At 41.1% G+C, this 13,504-nt stretch overlaps 1 protein-coding gene across 23 annotated transcripts in view; it reads right to left on the reverse strand.

Annotated features, from left to right (window-relative positions):
• Positions 1-12,837, reverse strand: part of ASH2L (ASH2 like, histone lysine methyltransferase complex subunit) — a 32,555-nt gene extending 19,718 nt beyond the window's left edge. For 17 of the 23 annotated variants that reach the window (XR_011534369.1, XR_011534368.1, XR_011534366.1 and 14 more), the window contains exons 1-7: positions 10,497-12,837; positions 9,780-9,846; positions 9,366-9,511; positions 5,074-5,162; positions 4,697-4,791; positions 1,312-1,407; positions 561-656 (exon numbers count right to left, since the gene is read on the reverse strand). Coding sequence is in view for 17 of the 23 variants with exons in the window: in XM_070598930.1 (XP_070455031.1) it covers positions 561-656; positions 1,312-1,407; positions 4,697-4,791; positions 5,074-5,162; positions 9,366-9,511; positions 9,780-9,846; positions 10,497-10,777 (870 nt within the window). In the remaining 6 variants the exon portion in view is untranslated. Of the gene's footprint in view, positions 1-560; positions 657-1,311; positions 1,408-4,696; positions 4,792-5,073; positions 5,163-9,365; positions 9,512-9,779; positions 9,847-10,193 lie in introns of all 23 variants that reach the window. The other 6 variants (XM_070598934.1, XM_070598935.1, XM_070598932.1 and 3 more) reach the window with 2 other exon arrangements.
• Positions 12,838-13,504: the final 667 nt, after the last annotated feature.

A 13,504-nucleotide genomic window follows, 5' to 3' on the forward strand; every position in this document is an offset into this window, starting at 1 on the left:
GAACTTAACCACTTGGCCACAGAGCCAGCCCCAACCCTCGAGTTTTCAATGATGACAAATCAAACATTTTAAGGCACAGCTGAAAGATATAACCTCCTGGGATGCCAAAGGTGACCCTGCCATGAATAAAGAGTGGAAATCTTTTTCTTCGTGTTATGCTAGATGCACAACACAGACTCTTCTTCAAAACAAGTTTTTCTTCACAATAATAAATATTTTTAACAACAAAATTTGAGATGGAAAGAAAATTAGAAATAACTTGGAACGGCGTATTTCTGTTACAAGTGAGGAAACTAAAGTTAAAAAAGATAAAAATGATATGCGTAAAGCTAGAACATTTTGGGGAAGAGCCAGAACTAAAACATGAGTCTCTTGGTTTAAGGTGAGTGCTCTTTCTTTCCACATGTAGCAGTAACTGTTTACTGGGAGCCCACCATGTTATGCACATGTAATGGCCGTGTGTTATATGTGACAAATATACAAATGTAAACAAAACCCGATTGACTCCCCGTCCTCAAGTGGCTTGAAATCAAAGGGGAATATAAAGCATATTAATGTACCTGATCCAAAAGTCCAAATTTTGGGTAATCTTCTTCTGGGTCCTTACTCCCAGGATCAGGGTGTTCCTTTACCAAGAATACATCTCTTTCCTTACTCTAAAAGGAAACAGTATTTTAGTATTACTGGAAATTTTATACCTAAAGAAGTACTGAATGGATGATCAATCACCAACTCTTAATTCCTAGGTGTAACCTCCAAAAAAGACAGTATTATTTTTCCCTTTGATGAGAAAATTAATACATGACCATCAAAAAATCCACACAGAGAAACTTAAGCAAGTGAGAACCAAAGTCCTTCATGATCCTCACCTAACCCCTGACCTCCCAGAGATAAGCACTGTTAACAGCTTGCTGCTGACTTTTCCACAGGTGCTCTCTTTAATTCTAAGGACAACAATGTTTAGAACAGTGTTATTTGGTTTTGTTTTGTTTTTTCAAATCAAATTAAAAAATTGTCTCCAATTTCAATATAAAATTATACTTGGAAAAGTGCAGTGGACAAAGGTTTCAGTGTCATATATAAAACTACCATGGGTGATGTTCACTTAAGACAATGTGCAATTTACTAATTTTGTTGTGTGAAAACTATTAAAATTCACAATTAGCTACGTTTCACTCTCCAAGATTTAATACTAAGTTGTTCTCATTTTCTTAGTCACCACATTATTTCAGTGAGACTAAACAGAATTTAATTTTTACAAAGAACACCGGCTTTCTAAAGGTCAAGTCTAATCAATTTTAGTCTACTTACCATCGTTTTAACAATGTTATTTGGCCAAGTCATTTTTCCAGGTCTCTGTCTGGTCGTCATGCACTCCCAGTATTTATCAATAAATGGTATGATATCCTAATTTTTAAAATAAAATATATTAAGACTTTTATAGTTGCTTTCAAAGTTATGTTCACAAAAAGGGACAGGAAACTTCAGCATTTTCAAAGACCTTGTCAGAATCAAAAGAAAATCCATGCTTAATCTTTTAATGATTAAAAACAATTGCATGCAAACAACATAAAGATTGTGGGGAATTTCGAACAATTATATACAAATCTTAGCCATCCAGCTGGAGGGAAAAGATCTGCCCCATTCTCCCTTTTTTTTCTTTTTTGAGGAAGATTAGCCCTGAGCTAACTGCTGCCAATCCTCCTCTTTTTGCTGAGGAAGACTGGCCCTGAGCTAACATCTGTGCCCATCTTCCTCTACTTTATACGTGGGACATCTGCCACAGCATGGCTTGATAAGCTGTGCCATGTCCACACCCAGGATCCAAACCAGCGAACCCCAGGCCACCAAAGTGGAATGTGCACACTTAACTGCTGGGCCACCGGGCCGGCCCCTGCCTCATTGTCTTAGTTGCATCTGGAAGATGCTCCCAAATTATTCTCTCTCCTGAGCTCCTGTTTGTACCTGCTTGAGACATCTCCATCTGGACATCCTACAGGCACTTCAAATGTCTTATGACTAAAACGGAACTCTGTATCTTCCCTCACAAATCTGCTCTGCAGACTTCTATTCTTGCTCTTAAAACTCAGAATCACCCATCACCAGAATCATAAGATAAGACACCATGGGATCATCCTTGATTCTTCTTATACAAACTTTACATCTATCCAGTCACCAAATGAATTTTACTATTTCAGAAAGCTCTCACCGGTCTGGCCTCCTTTCCATCCCCACTGCTTTGACTGCGGTCCTCGCCAGTTCTTACTGGCATGGCTAAAACAATGCATGAGCTTGAACTGGCATCAACTTTCCCCTTTCTACACAATTCTTCCACAGTTCACCAGAGGTAGTTCCATGAAAACCAAATCTTTACTAAAAGGAACCAGGGGTGAACCAGAGAAAGTACAAGGGCATCCTGGAATATTCTCTTGTTCCGGAAAGTAAGGAAAAGTTCAAAAACTGATAGGCACATATCAGAAAGTTCCAGGAGTGAGTCCGGATGAGGCTACACTGGTCAAATCTCAGCATCAGAAATCCAGTGGTGGACCATAAAAATCCAAAAATCCACAGCGATAATTTAAAAAAAGAAAGAAAGAAAGAAAAGACGGGAGGAAAGGAAAACTCTGCAGAGAACTGCAAGCAATAAATGTATTCTGTTCTACACTGACCACTCTATTAACCAATGCAGGCTAGACAATCAGTGGTTGCTAACACCACTGCTTGAAAGGGTTACAAAACAAGACATTCACACAATCTCAATGTATCCTGCCACAGATTACATAATAATTACAAAAGCAGAAAGATCTCTTTACAGTGGAGAAATCTGGCTGATACCTCCTCTTTACCCAAGTCGTCAAATTTAGGATCACTAGTAAGAAAACAAACCAATATTTTATGCCTCCTGTTGTGATACATGGAAAAATACACACTACCTACATAATATTCTTCTTTTTTTAAGTTTCAGAATTGCTGTTTTCTTTTTATTTATTTATTTATTTATTTTTTCCTTTTTCTCCCCAAAGCCCCCTGGTATATAGTTGTATATTTTTAGTTGTGGGTCCTTCCAGTTGTGGTATGTGGGCCACTACCTCAGCATGGCTTGATGAGTGGTACCCAGGATCTGAACCGGCAAAACGCTGGGCCACTGAAGTGGAGCGCGAAAACTTAACCACTCAGCCACGGGGCCAGCCCCTATCTGCATAATATTCTTGCCAAAAATGTTTAACTTGAACCTAATCAGGAGGAACAATCAGATAAATGTAATCGAGGAGTATGATGCCAAACAACTGTGTAGGCTCTTCAAAAGCATTTCTTTTTCCTTCAAAATTTTAAATGTCATAGCAGACCAAAAAAAAAAAGTAAAATAAGTAAAAGAACTGTTCAAGATTAGAGACAAAAGACACATCACAAGTAAATGTAATGTGTGATCCTTGATTGGATTCTGGATGGAGGAAAAAGCTATAAAGGATATTAAGACAATAATGATACTGAGAACATACACATATACAGATATATTGTATATAAAAAATATAAACTGTATATATTAGATAGTTGTATTGCATCAACAATAGATTTTTCAAGTATGATCATCATATTGTGGTTATGGGAGAATACTGGGTAAAGTATAGTATCTGCAATTTAGTCTCATATGGCTTAGAGGGAAAATATAGATATGGGGAGATAAATATTAACAATCAGCAAATCTAGGTAAAGAATAAACAGATGTTCATTGTACTATTTGAATTTTTCTGTATGTTTGAAAAATTCAAAATAATAATTTGGGAAAGAATAAACTAAGAAAAAACAATTCTGATCATAGCACACCTCTATTTAAAGCACTTTTAACCCAGGAAAAAAAGGGTAGGAGGGGATTCTCTGCTGACTCCTCCAGCTTGGAGGATTGAGTCCTAACTTCTCTGTTTACTAGAAAAGGCCCTTGCCAGTCTGATTCTGACTAAATCAGTCTCACTACACATCCTCCACCAGTGTCTTTCACAGTGTAGCTCACAAAAAGTTAGAAGGTTATAAAATCAATTTTGTAGGTCAAAACTAGCCTTGATTAGAACAGAAAATATCAGAGTGCAGAGGGAAAAGATCAGAGGGTAAGCAGTGTTTGGTGAAACTTTTGTTTTAAATGAAAGTGCGTAGACTGAATACATATACTAGGTCACAAGGTAAATTCTGTCATTTTAAAATTTACTTAATTCTCATATTTCTTACCATAAATCAAAGTAGGAAAGACTCATGGATGGGCTAATCATCTAATTTTGAGTCCTGACTTTAGTCATGTGGTTTTCCAGTTTAATAATAAAGGATAATTCTGTTTAATAAAAGGCTGTATAAAATGACCCCTCTACCCCCTGACAAAATCTGTGATAGGCATCTCTAAAAACTGCTAAACCAGGCTGAGAAGGTGCACCTCAAGATCTGATTATTAATTGTGAGATGGACAGTTGTTTGCTTCTATAAAGCCAACCAAAACTATTTAAGGATTCATCCTACTAATAGCTAGGCCAACTGACACAATATGAAAACACTAAGAAGTTAATAAATTACATGAAAAAGGAACAAAGCAATCACTGAATCTACGGTCATATATTCATAAAAATTGGGGGAAAAGTACTTATTGTTAAAGAGTGTATTTAGAAGTCCCACCTGATTCTTTGGCATACTTATATTAACATGCAATCTCTACCTTATCTTTGGAGAACATGGTTTTCGGATGTTCATCCTGCGTTCGGGACTGCCATGTTAGGTTGGCCAAAGCACTAAGGCACATTTCCTTCAAGTCTATCAAAAACAAAAAGGAAGAAAAAGGTATCTATAGTATTATATTCCTATTACCAAAACAATAGTCAACTAGATGGTCCACAAATTAACAGCTACAGCAGCAAAAAGTAGAGTCATCATTTGATCTGAAATGGACAATAGCAATTATTCAGAGGTAAACCCCAACATAACTTCTACCAGCTACCAGGCAAAGCTTTCCTGATCCTGCTAAGCCCAAATTCCTTTTCTTTTTCAGCTAACCAGAGGACCACCCTTTTGCAGTACTCCAGAGTCTGTTCTTACTTGCTTGCTTCCGGAGGAAATAGGTATTCCCACTATGATGGCACACGTTGCAGTGAAAGCTGTAGTTGGTCATGAAAGGTAGACAGGATCTGCAGAAAAGCCAGTTGTACAGATCAGTGAACTTCTGAACACGACTTCTTCATGAGAAGTGAATTAACAGCGACTATTCCGCTCGGTGCAAGTGAGATAACAATGTTAATATATTAATACACTCTTAACACTTCAAAAGGTCACCAAAACCAGAACTGGGCTTATATTTTTAAATACCTGGATTTTTCTGTCACAAATATTTAATAAGACATTATTGATTATAACGGATAATTCAGCATCTAGAAGGTTCTTATTGGCATCTTGTCCAGGCCAGATTCTTACAGTTTTTGAACACCTATAGAGTATGCCAGGCCAGGTATGGAAGAAGACAAAACAGTCTCTTTAAATATCGTTATATTTAAATATTTGTATTTAAATTATATTTAAATATCTCTTTAAACTGCCAATAACATTGTTGGAAAGGGTAGGCAGAAGGTATGAAAAGATTAATTTGAAATGTAAATAATTATTCCAGAAGACAACACAAGTCACAAAACATTACTTGCCTCATTACCCAACGAATCCTACAGAGGATAATTAGTCTATAAGAGTTTAAAGGCCCAAGAAGTAACTTCAGATTTAGGAGTTAGGAAAGATTTTTCAAGGATGTAAATCATGAAGTGGATTTGGAAAGATGAGTGGGTTTTCTTTTCCAGAGTTAGATGAGAAAGCTCAAACTAGGTGGCAGAGGGGCAAACTAATATAAACCAGTTTGTCCAGGAGAGACGATTTGTCGGGCATATGGTAAAAAAACAAGGCTTGAAAGGCAGGAAGTACAAGAAGCCCTTACATGCCAGGTGGAACTGGATTTTTTCTGTGGGTAATGGGAACTCCTTGAAGGAAAAGAAACATGGTTACAATGGTAAGTTTAGTGATAGGATGGGTTTGAAGGGAGGAAGAAGTTAGAAAAAGCGATGTATATAAGAGGCTTTTGTAACAGTTCCCGCAGAAGGTAAAAAAGGCCTCACCTAGAGTGATATTAATAAAATGGAAAGGACAAGCAGGTGTATAAGAAGAAAAAAAATTGGTAAAGCTTGGTGACTGATTTGAGGTTGGGGGGTAAGTGAAAGGCGTTCTAACCACTAAGACTGCTTGTATCACGAAGAGGAAATTTCCTAAGAGGTGTTCAGGGCAAGAAAAGACTTGTCTGTTTGAAGCCAGAGAGGAAGAAGCCGGTGGAGGGAGAGACTGCATATGGCAGAGACTGAGGACACACTGAGGAACTGAGGCCTTAGAGGAGGGAAGTGCAGTGGTGAGAGCACTGGATGACTGGAAAAGTACAAGGAGGGCTTAGTTTCGAAAAGGAGAGTGACAGAAAAAGAAAAGACCAGTTTAGGTTGGAAGAGAAAAAATCAAAATAAAGGCAGGTTTATCTGGGACTCTGCTATAACTAGCTTAAGGGATCCTCAAAGAGAAGGGTTCCAAGTGTGTGTCGATCATTACCACTCAGGAAATTAAGGGACATTCTTATGAATGTTAAGATTGTATTTCCTTACCTTAATTTCTCTCTAGAGCTCCTTCTGTTAAACAGCCTCTTGCGATAAACTCACTTACAGAAGGCAAAGCCTCATACCACAGATAGCCAAGTACATAGTCAGTATTTCATTCAAACACAATCCCGTGTTTAGAGCAGCCTTTCTCATACGCTGCTAGCTCACTTGCTCCATCTCAGCCATAGAAGAAAATCTGTCCCATCCAGCTAGGCTTTAGCTGTAACTTCTCAAATTCAGGTGCAAACTAGGCTCTACTTAACTCTGTACTGTGGATTCTTCTCTGGATTGTTCCAAATTACCTCTCTGGTAAACTTCCCTTCCTAGGCCCTGTCCATCCAAATTCTCCTTGGCCAAAGTGGCCCAATTTTAGGTCTTTCCAAGATCAGTTCTTTCTTCCTGATCCTTCAGTATTTTTCTTTCTTTTTTAAACTTTCTATCATTGGTCACCAGTCACATGTTAATTGGAAGATTAGCATTTCTAACTCCCGCTTTAACTTTTTAACTAGAACATAGAACTAGAACTAGCATACAACAAATTATACAGGAAGGGTATTTGTTCATAACCCCACCCAAGGGGGATTAATTTCAGAATTAATAAATGCAGCATTATTGGGCCAGCTCCAGTGGTCTAGTGGTTAAGTTCTGCACGCTCTGCTTCGGTGGCCCGGGTTGGGTTCCTGGGCACGGACCTCCACTGCGGTTAGCAGTCACGCTGGCTGGTGGCCCAAATACTAAAAAATAGAGGATGATTGGCATGAATGTTCGCTCAAGGGGAATCTTCCTCAGGAGAAAAAAAAGGGCAAAACAGACAGCATTATTTTGAGATGGTCTTATCTAAATTTATTTGTACATTATAAACCATAAAGAACAGCACAGAGAGCCAGCAGTACAGTTATTCCCATAGACAGTGAGTCAGTAATGCTCACCTGCTAGCTGTTGACTGACTCCCTTGAATAAGGCGACAAGAGATTTTCACATATTGAGGTACATGGGGTAACTATTCGGGTTCAAAACTGATTCAGCTTGAACTAAAAAGCCTGACTTATGGCCTATCAAACATACAGTGAACATCAGCTTAACCATTAAAGAATGACCTCTGTTAGGATAAGAATGCATACTTCCCCTTCTGGGCCCTCTGGGTAATGCCTGAATTAGGCCCTTTCCAGACACAAAGGTCACATTGACCTGTTAATTTGCAATTGAATACCTCTTTGAAATTTTGATGAAAATGTATCCTGGGTATGTTTAATCTATGTGCTTTGTTCTAAATAGATATAAGACTGTACTGAAAACCATGCTTCTCCAGAACACGTTCTAAGGCCTTCCCAGGTTATAATCCTCATTCTGGCTCAAGTAAACTCACCTTACTTGTCTTGTCTATAGAATGGTTATTGGTTATTTGCGTCGACAAAGGAAAGAAGGCTTTCGTGCTCAATCAATCATAAAATGATTTTAATTCACTAGAAGAGGTAAAACATTGGAAATAGGTTTTGCTGAGGAGAGAACTCAGGATACCTAAAGGGAGTGAGTTAGAAGCCCAAAGGAAATTGATGCGGGGTCGGTGAGCCGAGGAGTCGAAAGAAAGATTTCTTAGACTCTCAAGATCTGGCAGTAGTGCTCTTTTATTTAGAGAATAGTGTGGAATAGCATGGGGACAGGACCCATGGGCAGTCAGAGCTTCTGCTGCCGCCGCTTCTGCTGCCCCCGCTGGCATGGGGACAGGACCCATGGGCAGGCAGAGCTGGTGCGTGGGGACAGGACCCACGGGCAGTCAGAGCTCCTGCTGCTGCCCCCGCTGGCATGGGGACAGGTCCCATGGGCAGGCAGAGCTGGTGTGTGGGGACAAGACCCACAGGCAGTCAGAGCTCCTGCTGCTGCCCCTGCTGGCATGGGGACAGGTCCCATGGGCAGGCAGAGCTGGTGTGTGGGGACAAGACCCACAGGCAGTCAGAGCTCCTGCTGCTGCCCTGAGTTGAGGGTTAGGGCTAATTTTATAAGGCATGGGTACGTGACTTATTTTTACTGGAAAAAAAGAAAAGATGATGTAAAAAGTCATTAAATGATTTCAGTGCAGATGGGGTCTGGTTATTGTGCGGTCATATAACTTTAGATACGAATCTGGCCATATAGATCGGCATGCAGGTGAGGATGCCCCGGGCTTCTCTCCCTGGGGCAGTCCTAATTCATACCATAAAAAAAGTCCACTGGGTCGTATAGTTTGGCATGTAGGCCAGGTCACCTTGGGCTTCTCTGGCTGGGGCAGCCTTAATCCACATCAGAAATAAAGGATGGCTCAAGCATAGAGAGGCACTAGTCATTTCAAATTTTAGACAACAGGCTTTGTCCACCACACACACCAACACTTTCCCCAAAACTGACAATACTCACCACAAGATTTAAATGATACTGTCTCAAATTTGTTTACATAATGCTTTGTAATTGCACGTTTGTGTCTCCCAACCCGGTTGCAAGCTCAAAAGCAGAGATAATACCTAACACTGTACCTATCAGGGCTGTGCTCTCAGTAGGCAGAAAACATCCTCAGGGTATTAAAACAATTTCTGATTCAACATCCTATTACTCACTGAACAGTGGTCAGGAGACGTAGGAAATACTAGGCATTACATTTGTCTATAAACTATTCAACTGTTGAACAGATTGAAATCCATTTACAAAGTGATTCTTACAAAGACTACACAAAATACTCACGAGGTATCTATGCCAAAGGTGTCTGCTGTGAACCACTTTGTACATATCCCACACTGCAGCTCCACCTCTCCCAGCTGTCGGCCATTCTCCTCATCCACGGAGCCCGCCTGAGTATCCATCACCTCTGAAGTATCCCCAGCACCTTCCTGTGTGCACAGAGCAATTAGAGAGTAAGCCAGTTGTTCGTAGTGCCCTTGAGTAGATTCCAACTACCAGCAACCCGTGTAGAGCAGAGCAGAACCCTGCCCGGTCTTTTTGTGCCATCTTCTCACCTTCCCGTCCTGTATCAGACAATGCTCCGGGGCTATTCATGGGGTTTTGAAGTTAGTTGACCTGATTGCATTTTTGACTCGCTTAAAAACTTAAAAAACAAACTCTATTTTGCCTTGCAAACATCCGAAAAGAAATACTTACTAGTGTATCTTTTCCATTAGAGGATTCCGTCTCCAAACCACCACTTACATCAACGGAGTTTGCATCCCTGTAAGGTAACGAAAGCACTCAAGTCAGTATTTTCAAGAGAAACCAACCTCAAAATGACTATTCCCAAAGATGGTGATCAAGGAACAAGTGAACTTCACACTCCTGCAGCCTTTCCAGCTAAGCCCGTTCTCAGAGTGGATGCCCGGAGCTAGGATGAGAACGTGGCCATGTGAGACGCAGCTCCAGGGGGCACAGGGAAGCCTAACCGGTCCTTACAGACAAGTCTATATGGGACGGAACTCGTCCTGGGGGAGGTTCGCAGAGACGCAGCCCTCCCACTCTGTTTTCAGAGGGGCCGTTACTTCTTCCAGTCTGAATGGCAAAGTGGTTTCTTCTCTGAGATACCTGAGGAGTTCCTGCGAGAAGAGTGAGCTATCACCTCCCGCCGGCGTGCAAGGGCCGGCGACTGGACTAGAACCTGGGCTCCCACAAACCGCGAGAGGAGCGGAAAGGGGCGTGGCCTGAGATACAGTTGGGAGGGGACAGGCCAGGCGGCGGGCGGGGCTAAGGCCCGGGAGCGGGCAGGGCGAGCCGTTGGCTGCAGGGCCCGGGTTCCGAAGGGGCGGGCAGGAAGGCTCCTGGGAGCCGGGCATTCCAAGACGCGCGGCCTCCCTCCCCGTGTCCTCCTCAGGCCGCAGGACGTCCTACCCGCTTTCGGCCTCTCCGGAACTGGGCTCTGCTGCTGGAGCAGCAGATGTCCCCTCTCCGACCGAAGCGGCTGCTACCGCTACCACCGGCTTCGTCTCCCCTTCTTCCGCCGCTGTTGCATTTGCAGCCGCCGCGGGACCCGGTCCTGCACCCACTCCCGGGCCGGGTCCGGTTCCCGCCGCCGCCATCACTGTCGCCTCCAAGACTTCTCGCGAGAATATTACCTCCGTCTCGCGCGACTTGCTGACTGGCTCTGTAACCTTCAAATAGTAAAGGCCCATTGGTGGGGTCCAGCGCCGCCTGAGAAAGGCGCAGCCCAGGCCCGCTTTAAGGGCGGGTGGGCGGCGCCTCGGGGGTTAGAGCGCCGCAGGCAGAGGTGGGCGAAGGCGGCGGAGGCTCGGTTATTAATTGGGTTTCCCTTGGAATCACTTCATTTCACTGTGCATTTTTGTTGTTAAGACTGGAAATCACCGTGCAGAGGAGGCGCCTTGAGAGCGTGACGTTCCTCTCGGTTAAATGTGGGAAACGTCTTCCAGAAAGACGAGCACTCACTGCCCCGTCCCAGAAGCAGTAGTTTGCTGTACTGCCCTAGTGATCTGCCACTTTGAGCACGTTTCCAAGTGGCCTCTAGATATGGAGCCCCGACCGTCTGTAGGCTGAGCCTCAGCTGCGCGGTCTAGAGCCGCGGAGAAGATGAGGATGGAGTATCCAGGCGGAAGAGATAAGAAGCAACGTGTGTTCTAGAAGCTGCAAGCCGCTTACTGTTGTGAGAGGAGGAAAATGAAGCCCGAGAGTTAGGAAGCCAGGGGCTGGACTTAAGAGTTTAGAAAAGTTTGGTCCTTAGAGAAAGTAACAGGCATGAACTTGAATCAGGGACAGTGTTGGTAGGTGACGTCATTGGAGCGAGTGGAATCTTTCAGAGCCGTGGTCTTCAAACTCAAGAATACAAACCCCTAGAACTACTCCGGCCAGGACAGTTTTCAGGAACTCGGTGTTTACATTCTGATTCCTAAAAAGTTGCTTACAGATACACCTTTTCTCCCACTTTAAAAAAGAAAGGCATACTGCTGTCCGATCCTGAATGTAAACTTACTGTGATGTGTTGCCCCAGGCTGTATAAACCTCTGCGACGCCCAACGTTAGACTAATTGGAAGTATGATTTCCCAATTGGTTCCCAATTGTTCTCAACAAAATTGAAGGAGGATCCGAGTTACCAGCTGGTAGATTACTTTAAAAATTGTTGGTGCTAAATGCTAAAAGTAGTGGGTGAAACTTTAAGAAGAAAGAGGATACTTGCACAGACTCAAAGTATTTCCCCCAACAGAATTATTAATTATAGCGATGGTTTTAACGTGTGGCCTCAAAATCTTTGATGTTCCTTCCCCCAGGAGGTAAAGCTTGAATTCTCCCTTCCCTCGTGTGTGTGTGTGTGTGTGTGTGTGTGTGTGTGTTTGTGTGAGACAGAGAGAGAGAGAGAGAGGGAGAGTGAGCTGGATTTAGTGACTTGATTCTAAACAATAGAATGTGGAAAAGGAAAACAGTAATATTTATGGTGGAGAAACTGGGAGACACCACCGTAACCAAGAGGTCAAGGTTAACATCACCAGTAATAAGTCATGTTGATGTCGCTTGCCCCAATATGATACAATAAGAAGGCTACTTCATTTCTGTGGAATTCTTTCCAAAAAGCCACAACCCCAGTCTAATCAAGAGAAAACATCAGCCAAATCCAAATTGAGATATTCTAGAAAATTTGCCTCAAAGCTGTCAACATCATGAAAGAAAAAGAAAGACTGAGAAACTCTGAAGGGCACCAAGGAGACGTGACAACTAAATGCAGTGTGGTATCCTGGGTTGGATCCTGGAAGAGAAAGGGACATTAGTGGAAAAACTAAAACCTGTAAAGTCTATAGCCTGTAGTTAATAGTATTATAGCAGTATTAATGTCTTAGTTTTGATCAGTATACTATGCTTTAAGATGTTAACGTTAGGGGAAGCTGGGTTAAGGGTATATGGGGGAACTCTGAACTGTCTTTATGATTCTATTGTAAATCTAAAATTAATTGAATATTTAAAGTTTAAAAGATAAGTGGTGGTGGTCAATCATGTGATTTGGCATAGAACTTTGAAGGAGTTCAAAGAATTGATTTCAACTGATTCAGTAAATCCTAGATAGGAATCAGCTTACTTATATAAACAATGATTGTCAGCTCTTACATCTATAAAAATGAAAACTTGGAGTAGGATTGATGCTAAACCTGTCTCATTCTAGCAATACTAGTATTCATTCATGGACATATGGATTAATTGAAAAAATAAATTAGTCTCATTAAAAGTTGCATCACCAATAAAATTCTAATTTTTCTAATTTTTATGTTTAATTATCAAAATACATAATATATTTTATTTCACCAATTGCGTACTAATAATTGATAATGCATTCAAGAAGAAATATCTTAACACTAGAGTCTTATGGTCACAGGAAGTTTTTAAAAATTTAATTTCCAGTTTTCTACATATTTTCTACGTCAGAGAAGTATTATAGACTTTCTACCATAAAAATAGATTTATACACTAATGTGTTGCCTATATATTATGTGTATATATTACATTTTATTTTATGAGGGAAGAGGAGTGGAATTCTGAGTTAAAGAGAAAATGAGATGATAGGAAATTTCCACCTATTAAAGAAACCTTATTCATGTATTTTTTGAATGGATGATGGCAGGTATCAAATCACTACAGTGGAAATATTTTTTTAGTGTTCTTTAACAATGTTAATGTTTACAGTCCACCTGAAATCCTCTGCATCAAGTTAAACTTAAAATGATAAACTTATGCAAACAAAATTTTGAAGACCATTAATTTAGAACAATGTCTTTCAAATGTTTTGACCATAACTCACATAAGAAATTCATTTTACAATGGGACCTCAATATGCACATTATGTTATTTACAATTGAAATGAAAGATTCATGAAACAGTCCGTACTTTGTATTATATCTTC

The sequence above is a fragment of the Equus przewalskii genome, chromosome 28 (assembly GCF_037783145.1).
Source record: "Equus przewalskii isolate Varuska chromosome 28, EquPr2, whole genome shotgun sequence".
In the NCBI taxonomy this organism is placed as follows: Eukaryota; Metazoa; Chordata; class Mammalia; order Perissodactyla; family Equidae; genus Equus; species Equus przewalskii.